The sequence below is a fragment of the Homalodisca vitripennis genome, chromosome 4 (genome assembly GCF_021130785.1).
Source record: "Homalodisca vitripennis isolate AUS2020 chromosome 4, UT_GWSS_2.1, whole genome shotgun sequence".
NCBI classification, from domain to species: domain Eukaryota; kingdom Metazoa; phylum Arthropoda; class Insecta; order Hemiptera; family Cicadellidae; genus Homalodisca; species Homalodisca vitripennis.
Window position 1 is genome coordinate 94033304 of NC_060210.1, and position 26066 is coordinate 94059369.

The following is a 26066-nucleotide window of genomic DNA, read 5'->3' on the forward strand; positions in this document are numbered from 1 at the left end:
AACCAATACATATACTCGTAACAATAATATTTTAATCTTTCTGTAGAAGCAATTGTCATGATTTTTTTAAATATTGGTATACATTTTAACTTAATTCTAAATGTTTTATTATGTAATTCCACTTGATCTGTAATGTTTATTTTACAGTTATAATCAACTCCGTTGATTTGTAAAAGATTTACCCGTAACCTGTAATTATGGAACGTATATAAAATATCTATGATCTCCAAAAAAACCATGTATTTCAATTTTAAATTCCTCTTAAGAAGTCAATCCTTAAAAAATTTCAAATGATCAATTAACAATTAACGGTAGTTTATTTTATTGAGGAAGTCATACTGTACATTTTATTTTATTTATTATGTCTAAATGTTTTGTAAAAATATTTATTTTGATTTTAAACGTAACTTTACAAGTAACTTCAAGCTACAGTATTAGTACATCGTAACCAATAATTTAGAGTAACAAATATAATCCAATTGTCTTTACCATTGTGTACAAAATTTACAAAAAGTGTTACTATAACATTTCATACTATTTTTTTACTCGCGTTACCAGCACTGGTAAATATTAACATTTTCCAACTATAACAAACAAACACTTGCTTACCGAATTATGGTAAAGTTAAGTTACATTTTTTATTTTTAAGGGATTTAGTTGTAAACCTTATTCATATGCAATGTAGATGTTATATTATAAATGGTGTTTTAGTTATTCTGGCAAGAGATTAGATTCATCCTGTAAGGGAAGAATCTAAATATAGTAATCCGAACCAAAATATAGTAATCAGAAAACAACTTTGTTAGTTTTCAGGTAAAAATGCCACAACTCATTAAGATATGAATTTTGAGTATGAATCCTTCCCACCATAGCTACGTTTTGTGTAGAAAACTCGGTTGTTCCACCATGCTTAGAGATCGTATCTATAACATCGTGGTTTTAGGAAAAATCTCCCTCGAATCTCCCGTGCATCTGATGAAACAATAGAGAACCTCTTCATCTTGATTACATATATTTTGTTGTCTATGTGTCTCTCATGTGGAAACGATGAAATGAGTTCATTTTGAGCTTCTTTATAGCCGACTTTTTTTAATCTCTTCAGACGAACATTACTCCGATAACTGGAGTTAAATTCGTGACAGCGTCAGAAACTAGACGCTGTACTAAGAGGAAATGTTATCTGAAGCTAACTCAACATTCTCATTGAATGGACCCTTCCCACCATAGCCATGTTGTCATTAAGATATTTATGGTCACTGGACACATGATATCAATGACAGTAGGCCAAAGTGAGTAGTAACCACGGGAGTGAACCATCACTCATAAGTGAACCAAACAGCTGTTTTTGTTGTTTGTTTTTTTAACTAGCCATGTTGCTGTAAAGTGAGTGTAATGCTTGTACATGTGCAGTCACTCGAAAGCGTGTTTGAATAATTCAAACTTTAAATAATTATTACAATTAATTGATATAATTATTATATCAAGACATCAGCTACGCAACCAACGTATGGCTCCTATGTACAGTGTGTTCCAGCAACATCTGACGATAATGTGAATGCGGGTCTTGTTAGGATATGAAGGATATATATGTAGACATTCTAGTTCATTTAGTTATCTGCTTGTCTACTTTTGGGATAAACTACGTAAATCCAGAAAATTAATATTAGATATAAATAGCCCAGGTATACTAATTTTTTAATTTTGTTTTAAAATAATGGTAGCAAATAGTTGGTTAAATGCGTGCTCACTACGCTAATTATATAGTCTATTTATAATATTGTAGTTTTCTGACTTTTGATATCCACGCCATTATGAGTTAATTCGTTCTCATTTTTATGCAGAAGTTACGCCTAACTAGAGAAGAATTGCTGACACAAAATGACAATTCTTTCAAAATCCATGAACCGAGAGGCATATAAGCACACAAGCTGATTTTCTTGAAATTGACAGAAGAGTTTTTTTTTTTTAAGAAAGAAAGCGACCGTCAGCCGCGATAATTTTGTCGGAGATGGAAACGGGAGTGTACTATTAAAAGAGTTGAAAATATGAAACAAGAATTTTTTCTTCACATCAAATTTGTCTTAGCTTGACACACGTAAAACCAATTGTCACACACATAAATAAATGTTAAATCAGCTTTAGCTAACCATTATAGTTCCTTAAAGGGGCGACGTTCAGCCTCTGTATCTAGTTGTCTAACAACGCTATTTATGTATACATATTCAATATACATTGGTATTTCATGTTTATTCTTAATGACAACACAATCTCATAAAATGCTGGTGTACAGGGTGAATAATTATTTGTTCCTGAAGTTACATTGAGGCAATATATGTGAATAGATGTAGACAGGAGCATACACATTACATTAAAATGGAGCTTTAATTTTATAAGGTTACTAGTTATTGTTAATATTTTTGTCAAAACGGATTGCGTTTAGAACCATGCATATTTTCCTTGTGCACACGCAATATATTCAGCATAGTATGGTTTTTATTATTCAATACAAATTTATATGGATCCTACAATATGTTTCAGTTCGGGCAAGCCGATTTGCGTTTCGAACTATTGCAAAGTATAGTCATTATTATTCATAAAATTGTCATATGCTGCCTATTATCGTTTTCAGTTTCGGCAAGCCCATTTGTGTTTCGACGCCGTACATTTTTGTCGGAGCACATGCAATAATATTCAGTAATTGCAAAGTATATTCATTATTATTCATAACATTGTTATATACGAGTTCCTACTATCGTTTAACAAACCGGTTTACGTTCAAACCAAGTATTGCATTTTCTCCAGTGTACATACAATATGTTTAGCTGTTGCCTAATATAATTATTGTATTCATAATAATTTTATATTATTACAGTTTTATTTTTTGGTAGATTTTGTATAAGAAATCATGCTATTGCAATTGATCTAATGGTAACATTTACCGGAAATGTATGTATAACTTCACCGAACGTGACGCCCAGAGTTCACAAATTCATCCTCAAAAGTTTATATGCTACTAGGAGTTACCCGCGGCTGAACACGCAATTTCGTAAGCTTTGCACGTGTGTCAGCACTTCTGGTTCAAGTAAATTTAATTTCCGACGCAGATGTTAATTTCTCCTTGTTGCCACGATCAAGACTATACGTTAAGTATTGATTACTATTATAAATTAATTAGTATATTTTAGTATTGTAGTTTATTTTGTTTTATTTCTCCTATCAAAAAGACACACACACTCACCCACTCACTCACTCACTCACTCACACTTAAGTCTAAGAACTAAGAAACTTGTTGCTTCTTTCTGAAGACAAATAAGATGGGCTTTATAAAAGTCTTATTTATACTTAAATTTATACTTAAATTAGATAGAGATTGCCTTCGATGTCTGCATTACAGTATCGGCCAAACACTGCATACTTAATATTTGCTACAATGAACAGTTATAAGTATATTTTTACAAAAATTTTCAATATTATTATCTGGATATTTTCTTACTTCGTGTTAAACGGCGGTTTTAGCAAAGATTAAAATAAGAGCAATGTTATTATTAAGCTTTGCTCTATGATCCAAGAATATAGATATAATCAAATTGATAATAGTGGCTAAATTTATTAAAGGTTGCATTGTCATAAAACAATGTTTACACAGGACAGTTTATTGAATTTAACAGGCTCTTTCAATTAAAAACAGGCATTTTACTGTGATGCAACTTCAGAGACCAGAGGAGAGTAGCCCGACGGGAATTTGGAAAAAAGGAAAAGTCCTAAATCTATATGTTATCCAGAGACCCTAAGAATGTCCATGTAAAATCTCAGTACAATCGGTCCAATAGTTTTTACATGATTGAGTAGCACACAAACACAAAGAAGTATACCATTCGATTTTTTTATATAGAGTGTTATAACACGGTTTGTAGACAGGATAGTTGACCCAAAAAAGCCCAAATAAGTATAAACTAGGGACTAAAATTGATCTATGAATATATCAGTTAGTTCGTTGCCCATCTCGGTATGCTGTTTAGTTCCATTATGAAGGCCTGACATCGCTATTTATGATGATAGAGAAAATAGTAAAAGTGTTCTGGAATTTGTATTACTATTGCTACAAACTATTACAAATTGTTATTTCATGTGTATAAGTTATACTAAAATTGGCATGGGCTTTTAACTTAATTTAAATATGCTGCTCAACATGACTTATATTATGATGTGAGAATCCTCCGAACAGGCTCGCTTTTGTTTGTCTCTTTATATAAAATAGTGTTCAATTAACCATAAATGGTTCATATTCTCTGTTAGATGTAATATGTGTCATACATTGTAAATTATCTTTATCCTGTGTAAATCCTGTTTATGAGATAAATCAAGTTTATTATTATTATGTTTATAATATTTTATAAACTTTATAAATGTTTTTTTTTTAGTTGCACCTCAAACAGTTTCCGAGATATTGAGTACATTTAAATTCCATGAAAATACATTAGTAATATTTCAGTAGTTACAAAATCCACAAACTTCTTTCGCCTGATCCTAAAGGACTATGATTAGCTATTTTTCGATCAAACTCAACTGTATGAGTAACATTGATCTGTTACATCACATCATTTTTAGTTATTCTAAAATCAAGAAATAATAATAATGATAATGAGGCACTCAATATACAGTAATTTTAAATCGAAATTTTAGTTGTATGTATTTGAAAATTCGAAGAAATTTCGACCAGCTTTTCTTGTAAAGTTGCATGAGGCCGAATACTATTCCTAGGAGGGAACAAAAATCCATATTTTAAAACTTTTTGGCTTTAAAACAACTTTTATAAAATTGCTTTTTATTGTAAATCAAAACTCTTTACTTTCGAGCCACTAAATGTGACATTTGATTTTGAACCGAGCTGGGAAACTGCTCACAAAGTGGTTTTCTAGTTGTGGTTTCATGCAGCACGAAGGAAAGCAAATATCAAAGAATTCAGAGTAGTGTAGAGTAGGGAAAAGCGGATTTAAAGTTGGGGGGAGTCCGCCAGATGACCCGCCAGCCCGACCGCACCGCGTCAGCTAACAAAATGGCCGACTGTTTGTTTTGCCGACACTTTTCATTTGTAAAATCTCGCATTTCTTTCTCAGAGCTTTGCAACCGTGATTCTACGTCCTAAAACATTGCCAACTAAGGTGAATGTCCACTGTCTCTTTCGACAAAAACATTCGTTGGCAAATTATCACATGTTACGTTATACTGGTTGGCAAATTTCCATCTTCAAACAATTAAAATCATTTCGTATAAGAATTACCGCAATTAAAACATGTAAATGCATTATAATTAAATTGTATCACTTCATAATCATTAAACATATTGTTCAAAAACAAAATATTGAAAAAAACTGTTCATACAATTGGTCAAATCTGAATAATTTTTCAAGAATCGCTGACTAGCAAAATCTGCTTCCTTCAGAAGAGTTTTTTCGTCTTTAAATTACAAAACATACAAGTTATTAGACATTATTATTCCCGTTAAGAATATTTGTAATGTTTAAAACTAATATTAATAAAAACGTGTTAACCCTTTAAGCATATATATTAGATATGATCTAGCTAAAATAGTTCTGGCGACCAATATCTTATGATATAAATAAACTTAAATTTTAAAATGAAATAATTTGTTTTTTTATTTAAAACAAGAAATAATTGTACTGGAAAATTTAGATTATAGAAGTATTCCACCTGAGAGACAACTTCTATCAGTTATATAATATGGAATAAATTATTCTAGGCAGCGAATAATAATTATTATTTGAATAATTATTCCATCCTGACTGTGTCTAATCTCTGCGGTGTGGCACACTCTTTATATAAAGGCAAATAAATAGTGAATTCAGATTAAAATTGTTATAGATGGAAGTGGTTGTGGAATTCAGCTGGTGGGATTACAATACATAAAAAGGATGTTTTGCCATTCAATTAAATGTTTCACGTAGTGTGTTTTATATTTTCATTAACAAAAAATTAAAATAATAATAATCTAAATTTTTAAAATTATATGAGGGATATAAGTGTAATTTTAAAACTGTTTTTAGATTATTAAGTTGATAACGAACTTTTGATGACTTCCCTTTTAAGGATGACGAATTACCACAACAAACTTCTTATTGTATATTCAAGTTATAGATATATATATTTGAAAACTTTTAGCTTATTATATGACGTGTTAGCTTATAAGTTAAACACAAATAAATGAGTAATGATGTACCCTAAGTGTAAAAATAACTATATTTACATTGTTGAATATTTTCCTGATAAGTTAATACCTACAATAAATAGTAATCCTCATTGTTATCTCTCAAAATAAAAGATGGTTATTTCTTATTTTTGCCTACTACTGAATACTTGTTCTCAGTTATTCTGAGAATCTTGATAAATTTCTCAACAAAACATTAGCATTTTTGCGAAATCATATGCAAAGTATATGACTTGTAAACAAGTTAAACTAAAATACAACAAAAAGAACAGAGCGCTAATAGAACAAGGTGATGGGCGCCTTGAAGAACGCAAAGAACACGTGAACGTCGATTGCCGTGCTACGCCTTGAAAACTGGCCATTATTTTGCTTTGAAAATGGAATTTTTGTTTTATACTTCACATAGACACGTTATGCGAACAATTTGAGTGTGAATCAAGAAATTAAACCAGTAACTGTGTAAAACATCTTTTAAATAGGAATATTATTAAATTATGCATATTCTTTTATGCATTGTATGTGTACCTATTTAAGTTTATTATTAAACAAGTTTATTTTATTACAATTATTTCTGTCAATGTACGACACTCAATAGTGTAGTGATGTTTGCATCGAGTTCCAAGCATGTTAATGTACTCTTCCTAGATACTTGACAATAAAGCAAATGGGCTTTTGGATTATTTAAGCCTTTAGTTTCCTTTATTATAATATAATAATTCCATTATTTGGAACTTCCAATAAGGTCGATCTATAAAAATGCAAGACAATAATATGATATTTTAAATATTTGTCACGCCCTGATATTTATTGGGCAGGCAGTCAAATGCGTCAACACATTATTTACATTACGTGAGATCAACGGCATTAAAAATATGCTTTAATTACTTTTTAAAAAGCATAATCTATTTTTGATCATTACTTTTAAACCTCTTGAGGACGAAACTGCTTTTAGCCTTGACAAGGTTTTCGGTGTTTCCTTCTCTATTTCTTGGCGTAAAATCGTGATGGGGGCAAGCGACCGCGACTGCCCTTCCCAAGTATAAAGGGATTGGCGACTAGAGCGCATGCCTCCCCTCCCCCCTTACCATTCACCCCCCGTGTTATCGATAACATACAGCTATGTCATCGCCGAAATTGCAACTTCCCACGTCACGCTCAAGAACACACACCTCCCTTGTCTCTTACACTGGACACTGCTGGCGGTACATTGCCGGGCAGGAGGTACTTACCCACATCTTCTACATCCCACCAGCCACCAATACCCCGTCTTGTAGAGATTACAATTTTATGCGCCAAATGCGAATTACTTTAATATACCTTTAATATAATTAATATTACTTTAATATAATTACTTTAATATCACTCATATCGTAATCGGCAGACATGTTGGTAGCCACAAAATATTTGGGTGTTTTGCGTTATACGACCTCGTTTCTTTAAACATGTTCTACGTTTATTTAGAGTGTTTAACTTACCTGAAATAGTGATTTGATGTAGTGAACAAATGTTCTGCACTATATTCTACAAAAAAACACTATATTTCAATAAAACACACACACAACATAACTTAACCTAACGAACTTAAAAAATGAATTCCTTAAACTGTTGGTGGCCAAAAACCAACAATGTCTTTTGTTATTTGTTCGAATGAATCGATCTCTTTATATTGTTGCCGCCAAAGAAATTCACATAAATAGGAATCAATCAAAGAGATATTCCACTGTTCTCAACCACTGTATAACAAGACACTGCGACTGCATAGCTAGAACGGGACCAGCGCCAATACCAGATAAAACCGGATTTTGCGATAAGATAAGGAACAATGATTACTGCTTACCTACTTTCTTGTATTGATGTAATACAGGTCTAAAAATGTGTTCATAGCATTAATGCATCGGAGAAACACTCTTATTAAACGTAGGAAACGTTTAAAGAAATGAGGTCGTATAACGCAAAAGACCAAAATATTCAAATATGACCGCTAGTTACTAAGGAAATGGCGCCTTGGATGTTAAACGATACTGTCATTCTTTCGAACATCGTGCACCAATACAGAATGCGCATGGTGTGGAATGACGACGTGAATGAAAGATTGAAGATACTAAAAAGGAGCCATTAAACATTCAAATGTAAATACTATCCAAAACACCATATACAGATCTATAAAATCGTATAGTCAATGTTCCTACGACTTTTAAGGAGCCATCAACAAAAAGAATAAAGAATCGATACTAATGTGCCAAAGATTAATCATAACAATATTGAAAAACATTACAAAGATTTTATGAAAAACGGTTCTGAAATAAAACTTATTCCAGTCAAATTCGTCCCTAATAAATGGATGGTGAAAACATCTGCAGCTGTCAACCATGAACACTGGCATAACATTTACCTAAAATATGCTTTCTCCCATTTCTAAACTACATAAGCCCCATTATGTATTACTGAAAAGCGAACGACTTCAAAATTAAGATTCCTACATATTGGCCTAAAATAATGCAATTTTTACTAAAATCGTTCCAGCTATTCAATCAAATATAATGAGTGTGCGAGAAAAGTGAGTTATTTCACAGGTACTTATGAAAACTGTTTCCCTCTCGAGACACATTCAGTCCAATACCTGGTGACATATAAACACCCACCAGAGTAAATTATTCCATCTCTATTCATAAGAAAGTTAATAGAGAGGGGGGGGCACTTTTAAGACTCTCGGGTGTATAAAGAGATGTCCTGACTGACTGATTGGCAGATTCATCAACACCTAGAAAAAACTGTGAAGGATAGAGACATGGAAATTTGGTAGCTATGTTCTCTTCTGACTTTAGGGCTTCGTTCCACTGGCTTCTGAAGTTGCTAAAATTCCTATAAGAAATGCATTGTAGCTGACACATATTTTTAAGTGATGGAGCCGTTCAAATATAATCAAATTTTGTTTGTAATTACTATAATATAACAATACAATCATATGTTTCGTTAATTTCTGTATTATTTTACATTTTTTACATTTACAGCATGAAACATAGAGAGTAATCTTAAAAGTAAAGCACTTGTAATTTCAAAAAATAATTTTAAAGTTTTTGTAAAAATACACTTTTAACTGTAAATTTTAGCAAATACTAAGTATGCAATGCTTTTTCAGTAAGGAAATGCAGATAACAAAGACAAAGATATATTTTCCTTTGGCTGCAGATTTAAAGACTGGTATAAAACCCACCTTTTTACAGAAGTAGGGTTGTCAAAATAGCGTATGTTTATACGGTATTGTCTTGATTGGACCTAGAAAGCAAACTCAGTTATATATTTTCCTAGATATGTTTTAAACGAAGTAAATTACAATGGCCATAAGTACACATTTTATGACCTTGTAGGCCTTTCAGTCCTACGCACATATATATTTTTATCGGGGCAGCAAGGCAAATTCAACGATGGTACGGAAATATAATTAAATCGGAACACAAGTACTCATACACACAGCCTAAAATAAACAGAATACGCAATTCTGCTCAATATCTGAAGCTCTTGACCATGGACACTTTAATAATATGTACCTAAAATATGCCGACTTCAGTTTAAAAATTAAATAGAGCCCTACCACTTATTACACTATAAGTGTGTTAACTAAATAGCTGAGGACATCGAATATTCTCCCTCATTGGGTAAAAATATTTCAGTTTTTACTAAAATTTTTGGAGCTATTCAATACAAAATCATTGAATATTGGAAAAAATTCAAGTTATTGCACAGGTATTTATAAGAATATTTCATTCAGTCTTCAGACTCCCAAAAATCACTCTTTAATTAAAAATATTACATGGATCATGAAATTAGAATATCTTTCAGTGGCTATCATTTATCTAATGAGAATTAAGAATATCTTTTTTTAAAAAAAAACCGTCTACGTTGTGCCTGTTTTTCAGTAGGAAATTGCGTGAGAAGGCGTGGATAACTGTTAGTGTTTCTATAAACGTTAAAACATTATTTATTAAGTTATATCGTTAAACCAGCTTATTTCCAAAAGTTAAGTATTACATAGTAATATAGATCTACGTTACAGTATAACATCAAGCAAGATATATTACCCTAAAACGTTAAACAGCTGAAAGTACCAGTTGACCTTTGCACTACCCCATAAAACCACGCTACATCAGTAGGTCGAGGTATGTGTGGGCGTGTTGACCACTCTACACATGTTTACCACCAGCTTGTTTGTACTCTGCTAATAGAATTGCATTATTCATGAAACTAAGTTGAGCTGTCTTTGTCAAGCATTGGATTTATTTGGCATTCATTGCTTCTTGATTCTGCTTTGCGATAAAATCACTGCATTTAAATTGAACAATGCGGGGAAGGGAGTAATAATAACACTAATAATGAAACATTGGAAAACGTTAGGACAATAGGATCTATTTCTAGCATTAAATATATTGCAATCAATTTAAGGTTGGGATATATCTTTATTGTAAATGCATAGCTATACAAAATAGAAAATATCCACTCCACAAAGAGTTACTGGCATTTACAGTATGAAATTTAGTCACTTTTGTAACCAGGGCAAAAAAAAAATTGGAAATGAAAAAAAATTGAATTTTTTATAGTATGTAGGCCTACATGAGTTACACCGCAGAAACTTGCATGGTTTTTAATTATTTACATAACCCCAAGTCTCTTCGGCTTCAGTAACTGGGTATCATTAATGGTATTAATATTCCAAGCAGTTTTTAGAAAACTGTTATAGATAAATCTATTATTTTTTTGTTTTTTATTAGGTAATTATTCCTTTTTTGTGCTTTTTATTGTGTGTTAAAACGTAATTTTTCATGGTTATACTAAAAACTATGTTAGAAAAATAATGTTAAGGTGCTTTTAATAAAGGCGCGCGCGTGCGAATGCGTGGGTGGATGTATGCGTGTGTAGGAGTGTGCGTGCTCTTGCGTGTGTGTGGGTTTGATTTGCAATTATTTAATTTTTAAGGAATTTTGTGACTATTTTGTATTTCAACACTCTATACAATAGAATAATTACTAGTAAAATAAAATCAAATGTTTTTTATTACCGTATATAATATAAATTACATGGCAAAAGTCAGGTATTTAAACAAGTAACCACTTCCTCAATTTATTGAGTGAGCCTATCGTGTGCTGTTGTACATGAGGGAAGGTTTTATTATATATTATATATGTTATTTGAAGGTTGCATAATTAAATTCACTGTTCCTCCTTCCTTAATGATAAATCCGCCGATACGGCGGAGTATCGGAGGATCCGACAGGACGTGAAGTTCTTTAACAAAGGACTACAAAGGATACAACCACTCTTACAAGTAACTTAATTGTCTTACTATGTCATATGGTACTTAGCTCCTTAAAATTTGTTTATTCTGCGATTTTCTCATTTCCATAATTGGTAAAAATGTTATAATTAAAATTTTACTACTAACTTCGATCTTTTGACTCCAAAATCAATAGTGATTCCTTGGACAAAGAGGAACTTACCAGGTTTATTCTATAAGTATAACGGGGATTTTCATTTTTTGACAAAAATATTGTATTGACTAGTGTTGTGTCACCTTCAAAGTAGTCTACATTAGATTTTATGCACTTTTGCCAGCGCTTCTACCAATCCGCGAAACACTTCTCAACCCCGATTTTTAGGATAGGTGTAGCTCTTTCAGCGATATAATTTCAATTTAATCTATGCTTGTAAAAAAGGTCCCCTTGGAGGTTCTCTATATTCTTGGAAATAAAAGTCACACGGAGCTATGTCTGGGGAATATGGAGGCTGAGGTATCGTTACATTACTGTTTTCTGCCAAAAATTCACGGTCAAGCAGTCCAGCTCTGTCACGGTGCAAAAGCCTTGAATTGGTTTGCCAAAAATCCGGGCATTTGTTATTGCTTCAATCCAACGAACTTGGAGGTAGGATAGTACTCTTTATTGGCCGTTTTACCTTACGGCAAGAATATTCATGACGCACTACGCCATTAAAATCGAAGAACACAGTGAGCATAGCTTTCACTATCGACTGCACATGATGAGCCTTTTTCTGTCTTAACGATCCAGAATGCCTCCACTGGGATAATTGAGCCTTATTTTTGACGTCATATCCGTAAGCGTTCGGAAATTATCAAGCCCGTGCGTGACTTTTTTAACCTTGTATAAGTTATGTGTAAAATAGAATAACAAGTTTATAGAATATAGAAAAAATTAGAAACAAATAGAATATCTGCCACCGTTTGTGTCACAAAAATAGAACACTACGTTTCGAGAATTGGAATCTGTCCTCTTCATCGTGTGTCAAAAATGCCTTAAATTTATTATGTAAGTCAATAACATACTACTTATAACTAACTTATTAACTTAAATACAATTTAATGTCTTTTAGTCATTTCACGCCAACTTATGAGTCACTGAATTGTAAAATATATTATTAGAGAAATGTAATAACATTTCGATGTGTAAACTATGCATTAATAAGTCCATTCGTTCTTTATTAATCTCCGGTTTCTCCAAAACCGCTAGAGGAAATTTGTATTCTGTAAGTTAGAACGCTTCAGGGAAAGATCCTGCTAACTTGTTTGCTAATGTAGCGCGTAGTATTCAGCCTAGAGGGGTGGAAGTGGGGAAAGGAGGGTGATAAAAGGGAAGTGCCACGCTATTCTGCATAATGTATCAGGCTTACTACAGTCTTAGTTGTGAAATCCCGCTGTTACCCCGGCGACGGTTACCCCTAGGTTGGCAAAACTGGTTGTCATAGCAACGGACGATACACCTGGACCTTGAAGGTCCGCGCGCATATTATCATATCTACTATAGCGTTAGCAACAATAAAATTGCATCTTTTGTCTTTAAGGTGCCCGGCCTACCCCGCATCAAACAGTTTTAGTTTCTTGTCTGAAAATAGTAAAGTAAAATTGTTTTAGCAAAGTTTTGAACGTTATGAGCCTTCCAACTAGTAGGAAACCAAATAGTTTTAGCGTTTTCCTAAACCACAACCACTGCGACGGATGGGATACGTCTTGTAAATTGATAATTACTGATCATACTTCTATATTTTTCAATCTTCTGTATTTTAACCATTCTTTCACTATATTAAGGCTCGCCATACAGGGTTTAACGTCTTCTAATAGGATATGAAATGCAATTAATATCGTAAGAACTCTCTATTGCCATTTGAGCCATAAAAAGAATGGTCATTTGATGGAAGAAAACGGATTAACTCGTACTTCTGTTGAGGTGGAGGATGGACACCATTCTCAGGATCTGTGAAGACAGCAAAGGCATCGAAGGCAAAGGAGTCTCAGTCCTGTGTATTCTGAGAATCAATAAGGTCCTTGGCTTGGCATGAAGCTCACATTCCATAATCAAATAGTTCCATAATACACAACTACAATTTAAATGGACAATAAATTACAAGAGTCAATTTAGTTAAAGACTTGGGCGTTACAATTGATAACGAATTATCGTTCAGTACTCATATAGAAACTTGCGTGAATGCTGCGAGTAGAATGATGGGCTTTATTATGAGACAAGGTGCGAATTTTAGAAACATCGGGTCTTTTATGGTGTTGTACACATCCTTGGTCAGATCGAGACTTGAAAGCGCCGCCATTGTATGGAATCCAACACATTTAATTTATAATGATATGCTTGAAAGAGTGCAAAATAAGTTTTTGAGATATTTATATTTCAAGTGTTTTAATGTTTACACGTATTTAATTCCATACAATGAGCTGTTGGAGATGTTTGGGTTGACGAGCCTGAGCCTGAGGAGGCGGGTCTTGGAGCAAGTACATCTGTGGGGCCTGGTCCGGGGTCGGGTGGATGACGCGTACTGTTTGGGGACCCTCAGCTATCGCGTACCTAACTTTAACAGCAGAAACAAGTTTTTGTTTAATTTACCTCACTCACGTACAGTGATGCGATCGTCTTTTCCTCTGTTGCTGATGATGAGGGGTTATAACGCAATGCTTTTGGGTGGATCCGACATTGATCTTCACTTTGATAGTTTAAATATCTTTAAAGAGAAATGCATTTCATTAATTTTGTATACCAGTCCTTCATAGTATATTTTTCCTTTTACAATTTCCTAAATTCAAACTATATTTATTAAATGTTGATTTGTTATTAATTTATTAATTAAAATTCCATTAATTTATTAAACTAATTTCCAGATATTGTCATTACCATATACTGTATTTGTTATTTATCTGAATGTGTATTATTTATTGTTTATTTATTTATAATAGTGCCTATGTAACGTTTAGAATAATATGTATTTATAGTTATTTTGCTTATAAATATTCCAGTGATACAATGGATATGGGACTTGGACTCAAACCACTTATTTAACATTTTGATTTGTTTGTACTGCTATAATGTAATTGGGTGTATTTCCTGTTTTATAGCATGAAAATAAAATAAAATAAAATAATTCCGGCGGGAGTCACTGCTTCTTTGAACCGTCTGACGAAATTCTTCGGCTAACTTATTAGTAGTGCACTAGCGACGGTGGAGCTGATCCATCATGTAGTCCGTGTACTGTATGTGTGTGAGGGGGTTGACGCACTACAGCAAAAATATATACAGGATATCGGAAATGTACAGAAACAGTTGTTGTGGGATAACAAGTGCCTAACACACAGTACCCGAACGCTGGCACAGCGACTAAGCTTTTGATCGCTTTTGAGAAGAAGTATGTATACGATGAGAAGATTTATTGCTTTATAGCTGTAAATTACGAGTACACACCGTGGGAGAAAGGAAATATCTAGCTAAAGTCATGACTGGTCTACATCCAGTTTGATTGGAAACCGGCGAAAGTGGTTAACGAGGGACATGATCTTGGACATAACTAACCTGACTGTTGTCACCATCTTCTGAACTTGCCTGTCCAAGATTGGCACGACCGAAACTCGGAATTCCCTTCCGAAGAATTTAGAGAACGAGACTGACAACCACATTTTCCTCTTTTGCAGAGTGTCGGAACAAGAAAGTGTGAGAGGTATCTCTCCGCTGCACTCAGTTATATAGAAGATTGTCTAATCTGCAGGTTTATATCAGTGTCCCCGTATAGGTAGAGTGTTGAAAACTAAGGAGACGGAAATATGTAGTGCTGCGTTGGTATTGTGCAGCCTGGTGGCAGTGGGAACCCGTGAGGCCACATAAAGTACACTTTTGAAGTAGGCTAATGTGGGAAGAAATGGATGGACAGTTACGATTTTAGAGCGTACTCTCACATGTTGGGTACTCAGCGTTGACTGAAAAAGCGCATTTTTCCCATTACTAAAAATATATGGCATTTTAAAATGTGTAAATTCTCAGATTTTAAACTAAATTTTCGAATTCAAATCAAAATCTACATATAAATAATGAAGGTTTGTCTTATTAGGTCCTAATAACTGTCACATTGAAATAAAAATAAACGTCCTGTATAAAATTTCTATCTTCACCAGGTTTAAATTTTAAGCTTCATATTAGCAGAATACTGTACGTACGTGTAAAAAACTTGCTAAAAATACAAAAATATGCAACTTTATCTAATGAAAAGTAAGTGAGTAGACGCATTTCTACTATTTAAATAACATACACCTCTGTTGAATAAATCAAATTCGCTGCTACAATTTAATATAATATCATAATTATCAATGTTCCAACTGATTCATCATCGGACTATAAATGGACTATTAAACCATTAATTGAGAAGATATTTGTGTCTCGTAGTCGAATTTTTCTATAAAGTTAATTTCTCGTTTTAGTTTATTTTTTTTATTTATTTGATTTTTAAATCGTTGTTATTTTAAGCTATTTTTAATCAAAATATATATGCAAAAATATAATCTGTAACTTAAATCATAGGTGACTTATAAGTTTTCGTTAGTATAAAAGAGGCATTGTAGCAATTATAAATGTTGAAACCAATTTTTACAGATGCAATAATTTTTTAAACCTTTTATGTATTCAGAGTAGGCTCAGTCTTCGTTCAGTGTCCTGTTCTGGACCTTCAGTGTCATATAAAGCCGGTGAAGGGTATTTAAATACCTGACTATTGTAAATAATGAGAAGGGAAAATTTAGAAATGTGTGCTGCTCGCTCTACTCTCCATCGTAAACTTTGACCTTCCATGAACGTTTCTTAAATAACTAACTATTGCTGATAATAATGAGAGGGGGTAATTTGGAAAACCTTCCACTAACATTCCTTCGTTCTTAATAAATATGGCTACTAATGTTTTACCCAACGTAATAATACATGTAAAATATGAAACATTGTTACTGGAGTTGGAGAGTTTCCAGATGAATTTCAATTTGTAAGTGCTAACAAAGACAGGGAAGGTCTGTTCCAAGGTGGGAGGATAAACGTTACTTGGTGGGCGTGTTTAAATAACTCTTTATTGAAAGGTCAAAGCTTTAGTCTGAACTGTGGGGGGCATTGACACCCTCAGACACTCAGCCAGCTCTGTGAGTGGGAAGGTTCTGTCTATCGTATTCGAGTTTGCTATTTGAAACTTGGGTTTAAATTGGGTTCATAGATATCTGTATAATGCGATTGCATTGATATGTCATCTGCTAGAACATTCCATCTCGACTTTCTTGATCCTATTACAGAGACGAGGTCACGGTATAAAAAAATTGTTTTAATCATAACATTATAATTATACGCGTCTTTATATAAACCTAACGTTTGTCATTAATATTATATATATTTCTACCAGATATGTAATACATTGAAAGCAAAATTAAGTGTCATAAAAACCATGATTTTAATCAATATATTTACGAAAAATCAATATTATTTTTAATATACAGGCTGTCCGTTAAACTCTGCCACCATTGCCACTATATCTCAAAAGCGATTAAACGTATAAAAAAAGTTTCATTAAAAAACTTTACCTAATTTTTAGTGACAATTTAGAATTTCAAAATTTGGGTGTTATTTCCTAATAAGGTGGCAGCTTAAAATTACTTATGACACACTTCATAGATTCTTTGTTTGAAGTTTGTTTTTGACGATGGAAAGATTGTAAAGGAAACAGGATATTTTCGAACATTTGTCATCGTTTAGAGATACAGAAAAATCAGTAACACTACACTACAAGATCTAAAATCTAATCTATTCTTCAGGTAAATAACTTTTAATAAATAATAATAAATTATTAAATAACTTCAGGTATTTACCTGAAGAAGAGATCAGATTGCAGATCTCGAAACATAGTGTTACTGCTTTTTGTATCACTAAACGATTGCAAATGTCCGGAAATATCCTGTTTCCTTCACCTTTTAGGTTCTTGATATTTTTTTTATATAAAACAACATTTTAAAAGGTTTTTAGTCTAGGTAATTTTCCTTTCACCGTTCTCGTTTAAGAGCTACAGCCTACTATAGTTTTAAAAAATTACATGTTTTGACATGTTGTTTTTTCCTTAAGAACTCTAGTATGAGTAATTTTTAAACGCAACAAGAGCGAATGATGTTCGTTGTTGTTAAGTGGACTCTTAGTATCGTGCCTGTGTTCAGTAATAACGAACACCTTTCACGTTAATTCAACACCGCCTGTTATCACTAATAAATTGTGAATTTTTAGGCTCTTTTATGTTGTACGACCGCAATTCTTAAACTATTTGCTGTACAAACACAATGATATGAAAGTACATTCTGATATTTTACTGATAGATATTATTTCGAGGGATGTTGTTAGTTCGTCGCCGTTAGCGCGAGGCTATCGTAGCTCGCGCTGCTCGCGGCCTTATGCATTTCTGTTGTGTAAATCACAAGTAAAACCTTTAATTTTATTAATAATTTTATAAGTTCAGGTGAGGTAAGCTACTCTCACATCAGTGTGAACAAGTAAAACCTTTAATTTTATAAATAATTTCATTAATTCAGATAAGAGAAGCTACTTTCATATAAATGTATTTCAAAGAAAATCGCTTCAAAAATGAGGTCGTGTGATATAAAAGACCAACCTTTAACAATGTAGTTAACAGTTCAAATACGTTTATTTATTAACAGTTTTTTTTACTTCACATAATCCCATGTGCCTCACACGACACGTGCGGGATTCTGAAAAACAAGCATTAATAATACACTTTTTCAAATACTGTACTGTCATATGGCTCTGTATCGTAATACAGTGCAATACTCCTACCATGTTATCGCAGGAAAAACTCTACAATTAAATTACTTTTTATAACTAATAATGATAACAATAACAATTTAACACTAGTAAATACACCATTTTAAAACAAAAATATACCCCAACATGTGTTTCTACATGTAATCTATTTGGGAACAGATAAGCGATGCGATGCGCACCCTGCTTCATCCTATCACAGCGTGATAAGCCGCGCAGTGCTCAGCGTTCAGACAGTCGGGCCAAGATTCTCGACGTTCTATTTATATATATCATAAAAATTTAAATTTGATGAAGTTAACGGAAATAAACCAAATAAGTGTTAACAATCGATTGCTTAACAGTACTTTTTCCGGCTGAAAAGAACATTTATGTCGGACCTTTGAAATCAGTTATAATAAAATATATAAAGTCAGCCTTTATAAGTACTTTAATGTTCAAAATACACGGCACTACACATATAATAATACAATTTTGTTCAAAACATTAAATATTTGAATTGTAGCGTCACGCAGCAACTACGAAAGTGAGGTTAATTCTTACTATTTCTAAAGTGGTAAAGTGGTTTTACTGTAAACTATACACTCTGGCCTGATCTTTGCCCTCGTTTTATGAGTTCAAAAATACTATAAAATAACTATTCTGGAACCTAAAATTTCAAAATTTTCTCGGGAGAGCCAAAACCCCTTTTATGACATCGGGGCTTTCCATGCTCCCGACACACCATGGTTTCGGACATCTCGACCCCCCCCCCCCCCCCCCCCCCCGAAGAAAGTTCTGGTTGCGCCACTGACGTTCATACTATGGTTTTCAAATGAGTTAAAGAAAATATGGCTTGAAAATGTCCCCTTTTGTATTTAGAATGACATGTGAAACATAGATTTCGCATAATTTACGTACATGTATTCGTACCACAATGTAATTTATCTAGTTTAAACCACTCGATTAATCTTTGGACTCCACGGTTCCGAAGGCAGGATTTTGGGTTACAGTCTGACCTTCTACATCTGTAATTCTCTTTTTCTTGTGTTCCAGGTTAATTTCGGAGATGTATTTATCCCTTCCAACCTGGAAGTACCCAAGGCTAGAGTGCTTCCAGAGTTCCGAAGGCTGGCTCATGGATTGCGATCAGGCAACATCACGGTGCTTGACGCCAAGACCTTCTATATCCCCAACCTCCACTATGATGGTGCTGGCCCTGACGCCTACTTCTGGGTCGGAAACGGCACGGAACCTACCCCACTAGGCATCAAAGTGGCTAACGAGATGGGAAGGTGAGGTTTTGCAGTTTTTCTCTTAGTAAAAGAAGCACAGAATCCTCTCACTGCACCTAAATGAACATTTGCGCTGCATCCAGAGTGACAGAATATCAGGATGGAAACGTTTGGGGATAGGGGCCGCTTCCTGTAGAGATCCATGAGGAAGTTGTGTGGGCATTATCTGTCTTGTCACATTGAAAGAAGGGGGCGGAAGCTCTGTGCCAGCCTCTCCGGTCAACGCGGACAGGGGTAGCACGCCCGTATGTGCAGGCTAGCAACTACATTTAACACCTACGGAGCCCAACCAACGACAACTGACATCCTCCACAGTAGATTAGACCTGTGGACACACTTTGAACCCCAGAATCTCGATATTTGCGGTTAGTGATGTGCCGCTCCTGGACATCACTAGGGTTGCCCAGATTTAAGTAAGACATCGGTCGGTATTGCTACACAGTGTATGCTCAACTAGAAGGTATAAACAAACTAAAAGTGGGCCCTCCTGGGGCAATTATTTACAGTTACTAAAGAATTAAAATTAACAGTTTTTCAGCAACTTAAAAATACGAACTTGCCAAAAATTGCAAGACTAGACTAGAAAAGAATTGCGTTAATGAATAATAATCAAGGTCAACATGATATTAAACCTATTTTAATTCACCGAATTGCGGTTTTTTACAAACAATATCAACAAACTCACATTTACCTGTGTTTTTCAAAATCCAAATACAAGATCAATTAAAAAATTACAATTGGTTCATCACTCGTGAATATGTAACTTAAGACTATTCGACTGATGATAACCAAAATATAGACATAATCAAGAAAAATATTGAGCTTTTAATTTTTCTAAAAGGATAATATTTTAAACTCATTTGATTTCTATAAATTTCCACAGGAGAGTGGAGGAACGTATTAAATGCAATGCTGAACTGCATATCTCAACAGAAATCTTCAAAACCAACATGAATGACAAGATAAAATTACCTAGGTCACGATAAAAGACCCATCTTCGTGACCTAGCTTTTATAATTTTATAATTTGAAAGTGAATTTTAGATTCGTTTTTCGTTTTGAAAATTTTTGTGTGCATACAGTTTTGCCTTTGAAACCAATTTAACTGTGATTACCTGTCAATTTAGTGGTTTTTAAAGCTAACTATACACTAATTTCTTCCAATTGCTAGATGTGACCATACTACAAGAGGGGTTAAACGGTCAAATTCGGTTATATGCCCACATAACTCTAACTTTTTCTACACGGTTTTTCTCCATAAAATAGTCTACTACATTATTCTAAAACGTTAATAACTTCTAAGAACAAATTGTAAGTTTAAAGATAATGGGACGTTAATGACTTCTAAGAACAAATTGTAAGTTTAAAGATAACGGGACGCTCGCGAACAAGGTCGCTCAAAGAGCCAGTTCAAATCAGTATCCATTGACAGAGATTTAGAAGTGTCCATAGTTCAGAACCTGATCTGAACTAACAAAAGTTGAAGTTAATGAAAAAGCAGACTTTCCTTGGGTACGGTATTTTTCAGCTTAGGTTACGCTCCAATATAAAAGCTGTCAAAATTTACAAAATCAATTCATACTGTGCTATTGGTAGCTATGTTGACTTTAAAACACTAAGTCCAAACAATCCAATGCTAAACAATCCTTGCAAAGACATTGTTGTAAAGAGACTAAAATATGGTAAAATACTGGTTTGAATAACTCTAGGAACTACTAATTTATTTATTAATTAATCCAAGTAAAATGTATTAACTGACGGCATCATTTAATAGCAGTATTTAAAGCTCATCATATGGTTGGTAGAGTAATTTATGGACATTCTGTATATTGAACACATTATTAAGGACCCAAAAGGGCTTTTTATTCATGTTATTGTCTGTCCATCTCTGATAGGCTGTGCGATAACTCTTGACAGAAATATCATAGAAACACTCATCATCCTCTTGGTCCTCTCCTCTATTAATTTTTTGGGATCACAGGTGATTGGTTTTGTGGGTAGCATTTATGACAATGAGAAACTTGCAGGATAAATAAATTTGTAAACAGACTGAGTTGAACCTTGTCATTTTATCATGTAACAGAGTGACACATTTAAACAAAGTTATTTTGTGATTAGTAATACTCCCATTACATTCTGGTGGGTCTTTTATACTCTGTTCTATTAGTACATGTTTCTCTTATCTAATTGTATGAGAAATTAAACAAAGCTAGGGAGGATTAAAATGTAAACATCAGGATGAGCGAAATATTAAAATAAATTTTTATATAAAGTTGGATACCGGTATCTGCCCCTGAAATATCAAAGTAAATGTTGGGTTGAAATACGTTAATAATATTGTAATTGTATAAGTGATTTCTGATCCATCATGACCTCACAAAACTCTATAGAAAAATAACAGGTCTGCCGAAACACAATGAGCAGAAGTGAATAATTATGAAAAGTTTTACTCCTACTAAAGATATTTAATCTTTTAATATTTTTTTAAACCATAAACAATTGTGAATATCTTTTCAGCTTTTTTTGTTTTATGTTTTATTTATGGCCAACTGTTGTACAAATAGTAATTTTGGTGTTTTTGTTAGTATTTATTTTTAACCCTTAAACAATTGAGAATGTCACTGACAATTAATTTTAAAATGTTTTAATTGTCTTTAACTCGTTTCAGTGAGTTTATTATTTTGTGTAAACATAAACATCTAGTTTTACTATAACTTTATTTTGTCTATGTTGGGTTCAAAGATAACTTTGTTTTTTTTATCAATACTTTATTATGCAGCATAACAACATTTGCTGCTTCTGTTCAATAAATGGAGGCTGTAGCTTTAGTAAATAGGGATTCTATAGTAAATACAATTTTCACCTGTAGTTAAAATCTAAAAATTTAGCATACTTTACCAGTTTTAAATATAAAATGGAAATATATTTTAAAATCTGTGTTTTGGAGACACAAATAATCACACATTCTTAATACTACTTAACAACTGCAAATACATTAAATTATTACAGCATGAAGGAATGGTGGTGACAAAGATTATTAACTTATATAACTTCATAAACTTCCATTACAATATCCTATATTTTAATGAAAGGGAAAATTGCTAATAAAGTGTTTTAAACATTTGTGTTGACTATTAAAACTGTAGCTTTTGATGTAGAATGTTAAAACATGTCTAGGAACTCAATAACTTATTGTAATTTGTTGTTTTTTTTTATAAGTGAAAAGTTTAACACTCTGAAAAAGAACCACTTTTGTTTCTATAATAAATTCTTAGTATTAAATTGACCATCTTATTAATTGAGAAAGGTTTATTTTAAAGCAATGATAACTGAGGTGAGAAATGGTACATTGTGTGTTGCCAGCCAGGTTTCAATCAATCAATAATTCTTTATTCATTAGTTGTACAATGAGGTACATCCAATAGTGTCATATATCTCTTATATACAGGGTGTCCCATGAAGAAACGGAGAAACTGTCAGGACTTGTTCTTACGGTGAAAATAATGAAAAAAGTTCATATACACATAGGTCTAGAAACGCTTAGTTAGCGAGCTATACAGGGTGAAAGATTTCGCCCAGATTTCAGTGCCACCGTTAAAAGGGAGCCCTATTAAATTATTTTGGGTGATACCCAGGACGTAAAATTTAATGTATATTATGCAAGTTGAACTGAAAAATTGAATAAAATTGGTACCAGACCTCTAGCTGCAGTAATTTTTAAGATATCTGAAGAAATATGCAAAATTCGGTGTCCAAAAACAAGTTTCATTTAGGTTTCAAGTAGATTAACTTTGTTAAATGTGTAAAAAACACGTAAAATTCTTTAACAAAACTTGTAAAGAATTAATTTCTCAAGATAATGATGTAAAATAAGCCGTGTTTTTAAAAGAACATTTCAACATCTTTTGTTAAAAGAACAGATTCCAAGAAAATCTCATCTGCTGTAGCTGTCTCAAAGCCAGTATGAAAGGAAAATATTTATATTCTTCATAAAACTTTGTGAAATACAGGTTTTTCTTTAAACCTTTGAAATAAAACTATTCCTAGAATTCTATTCAGAAAATATTCAGGGGACTAATGACAAGAAGCATTGCTAAAATATACAAAAAATATGAATAAATGTATGAGAATACTTCAAAGAAATCGCTTCTATAAAACTTTAAGTGTCTTTATATATATCATGGAGAGTTACAAATTATATTTCTTGAATTTTAACTTTCTTTAAAATTACAATATTTTATTTTATCAGAGAAAGCTGCAAAAGCATTAAAGTAATATTTAATCTTTATCTCTTTGTTATGCAGGTCCATGTCTTGTGGAGGGAAGAATTTTTTTATTTTAAAGACAAATAATACATAGAAATCACAGAGAAATAAATAAATACTGTACATTAGTTATGGATTTTTATTTAATCCATATTTATATTAATCATAATCCTTGGGTGATTTAGCAGATGACATTGTGGCATGACAGTAGACCATGTCTTGGGTTGCAGTGGCATCATATGAGGTTGAGCAGAGGTTATATGATAATTACGAGTAACAAAAGTAATATCTTTACTAAGATGAAACAAATGCAGTAATCTTAATTTTGATAATTATTTATGTAATTGTACCTAAGATCAGCATTAAAACTCAATGTGAAGAAGAAAACTGAAAAAATAGTGCTTATTACTTGATTTTATTTAGATCTTGAACGCCAACAAAACTATGTAGTCCTCTTGAGATATGTAATGAAAATTGAAGATGCGATTTCACAGATTTTAGTCAGGTTGGAGCTTAAGATATTTTGTTATGAAAATAATGTTAATTTGTTATACAGGTAGGTATGATTCAGAGCATTTGTTTGCAATTTTCTAAGTTGAACATGGACTAGATATGCAATGCTTAATATTATGCAAACTAACACCAGTACCTGTTTAAAAGAATCTCAGTACATGGTTTAGTGATCTCTTGTAAAAAAGTGTTTAATTTAATTCTTTGTATCTTGTGGTAACACATTTAACTGTAATGTTTCTAGAGTGCTATCTTACAAAAAAGACTGGCAACTTCATTTTTCTACATATTCTAGTTCCTTATGTGTCTTTCTTCAATGCAATAACATTGTTCTCACTGATGTTTAGGCTGTAAAAGCCTTTAACATTAAGGAAACTCCACCATCTCCGTCATAATCCATAGTAAGATAGGCCTATTGACCACTCCTTTCTACCCCAATATCTTGACATTGTGGTTGGTGTGCCGCATTGGTTTACCCAGATTTAAGTGACACATTGGGTTTTGCTATACACAGTATAGGGTCATAATATACCTATGATATATGGGATGCCATTTAAAAATGTCGAAGTTGTTCCACCACTTATTCCTGTCCATTTTGAGAAAAGAGAAAAAAATTGTAATCCAACTTTAAAAACTATAACATACCCACCTTCACGCTTTTTATTTTATTTTGAACATTAAGAGGCGGTTTATGTATAATGAATGAACTATTGGTTGAAAAAACTAGTTAATGCTTAAGGTATAATGAAAGTTTATCATTTGTGCAGCCTGGAACCACTGAGGGGCTACCAGGGAGAAGACATTGAGATACAGCTGCCAGGAAACCTGACAGTATACGACATTGACTGGCTAGCAGTCTGGTGTGTCCAGTATCGGCACAACTTCGGCCATGTCAACATCCCAAAGGACCTGGATGTTCCTCCTGCTCTCGGCCAGACCAAGATCACTGTGAGTTACAAACCTAAACCAACAAGAAAACCTCCAAAAAAGAAACCTCAAAGGCCTTTCTCTTGGTTTGAGTATTTGGGCTTTTAATATTTTTTGTTATAAGAATAATCTTGATTTTTCAAGCTATAAAACATCAATTTTGATTTTTCATTTGTTTAAATATACTTTTAAGTTCCTTAAAATGAAGTTCCATAAATTATATTACTGTTATTATTAACATATCTTTTCAGCGTTTCTTGTTTTATGTTTTATTTATGGCCAACTGTTGTACAAATAGTAATTATGGTGTTTTTGTTAGTATTTATTTTTAACCCTTAAACAATTGAGAATGTCCCTGACAATTAATTAAAACATGTTTTATTGTCTTTGACACGTTTCAATGAGTTTATTATTTTGTGTAACCATATACATCTAGTTTTGTTATAACTTTATTTTGTTATGGTTGGTTGATGGCATAGTTGTTGTTTTATATTTTGTTTCAGTTAGTTATTTTTGTACTTTTGTAACTTCATAGATGTGTTTACAAGTTAATAAATAGGTACTCAAACATTTCTTGTAATTATTTTCCTGGAGGTTGTATCTTCACAATATTTTATCTATATGAAAAACATTAAAACATTAAAAATCAATAATTTATTTAATTTTTATGCAAAATAAATAGGTACGATTTATGTATTTAATTTGAATTGATTCACAAAAAATATAGTAAACTGAAATA

General features: G+C 32.7%; 1 protein-coding gene across 3 annotated transcripts in view; it reads left to right on the forward strand.

Moving 5' to 3' along the window:
* The window catches only part of LOC124359783 (protein Skeletor, isoforms B/C), a 176038-nt gene that overhangs the window by 132116 nt on the left and 17856 nt on the right, over positions 1–26066 (forward strand). For all 3 annotated transcript variants that reach the window (XR_006922187.1, XR_006922188.1, XM_046812808.1), the window contains exons 5-6: positions 19388–19626; positions 25168–25348. Coding sequence is in view for 1 of the 3 variants with exons in the window: in XM_046812808.1 (XP_046668764.1) it covers positions 19388–19626; positions 25168–25348 (420 nt within the window). In the remaining 2 variants the exon portion in view is untranslated. The remainder of the gene's footprint in view (positions 1–19387; positions 19627–25167; positions 25349–26066) is intronic.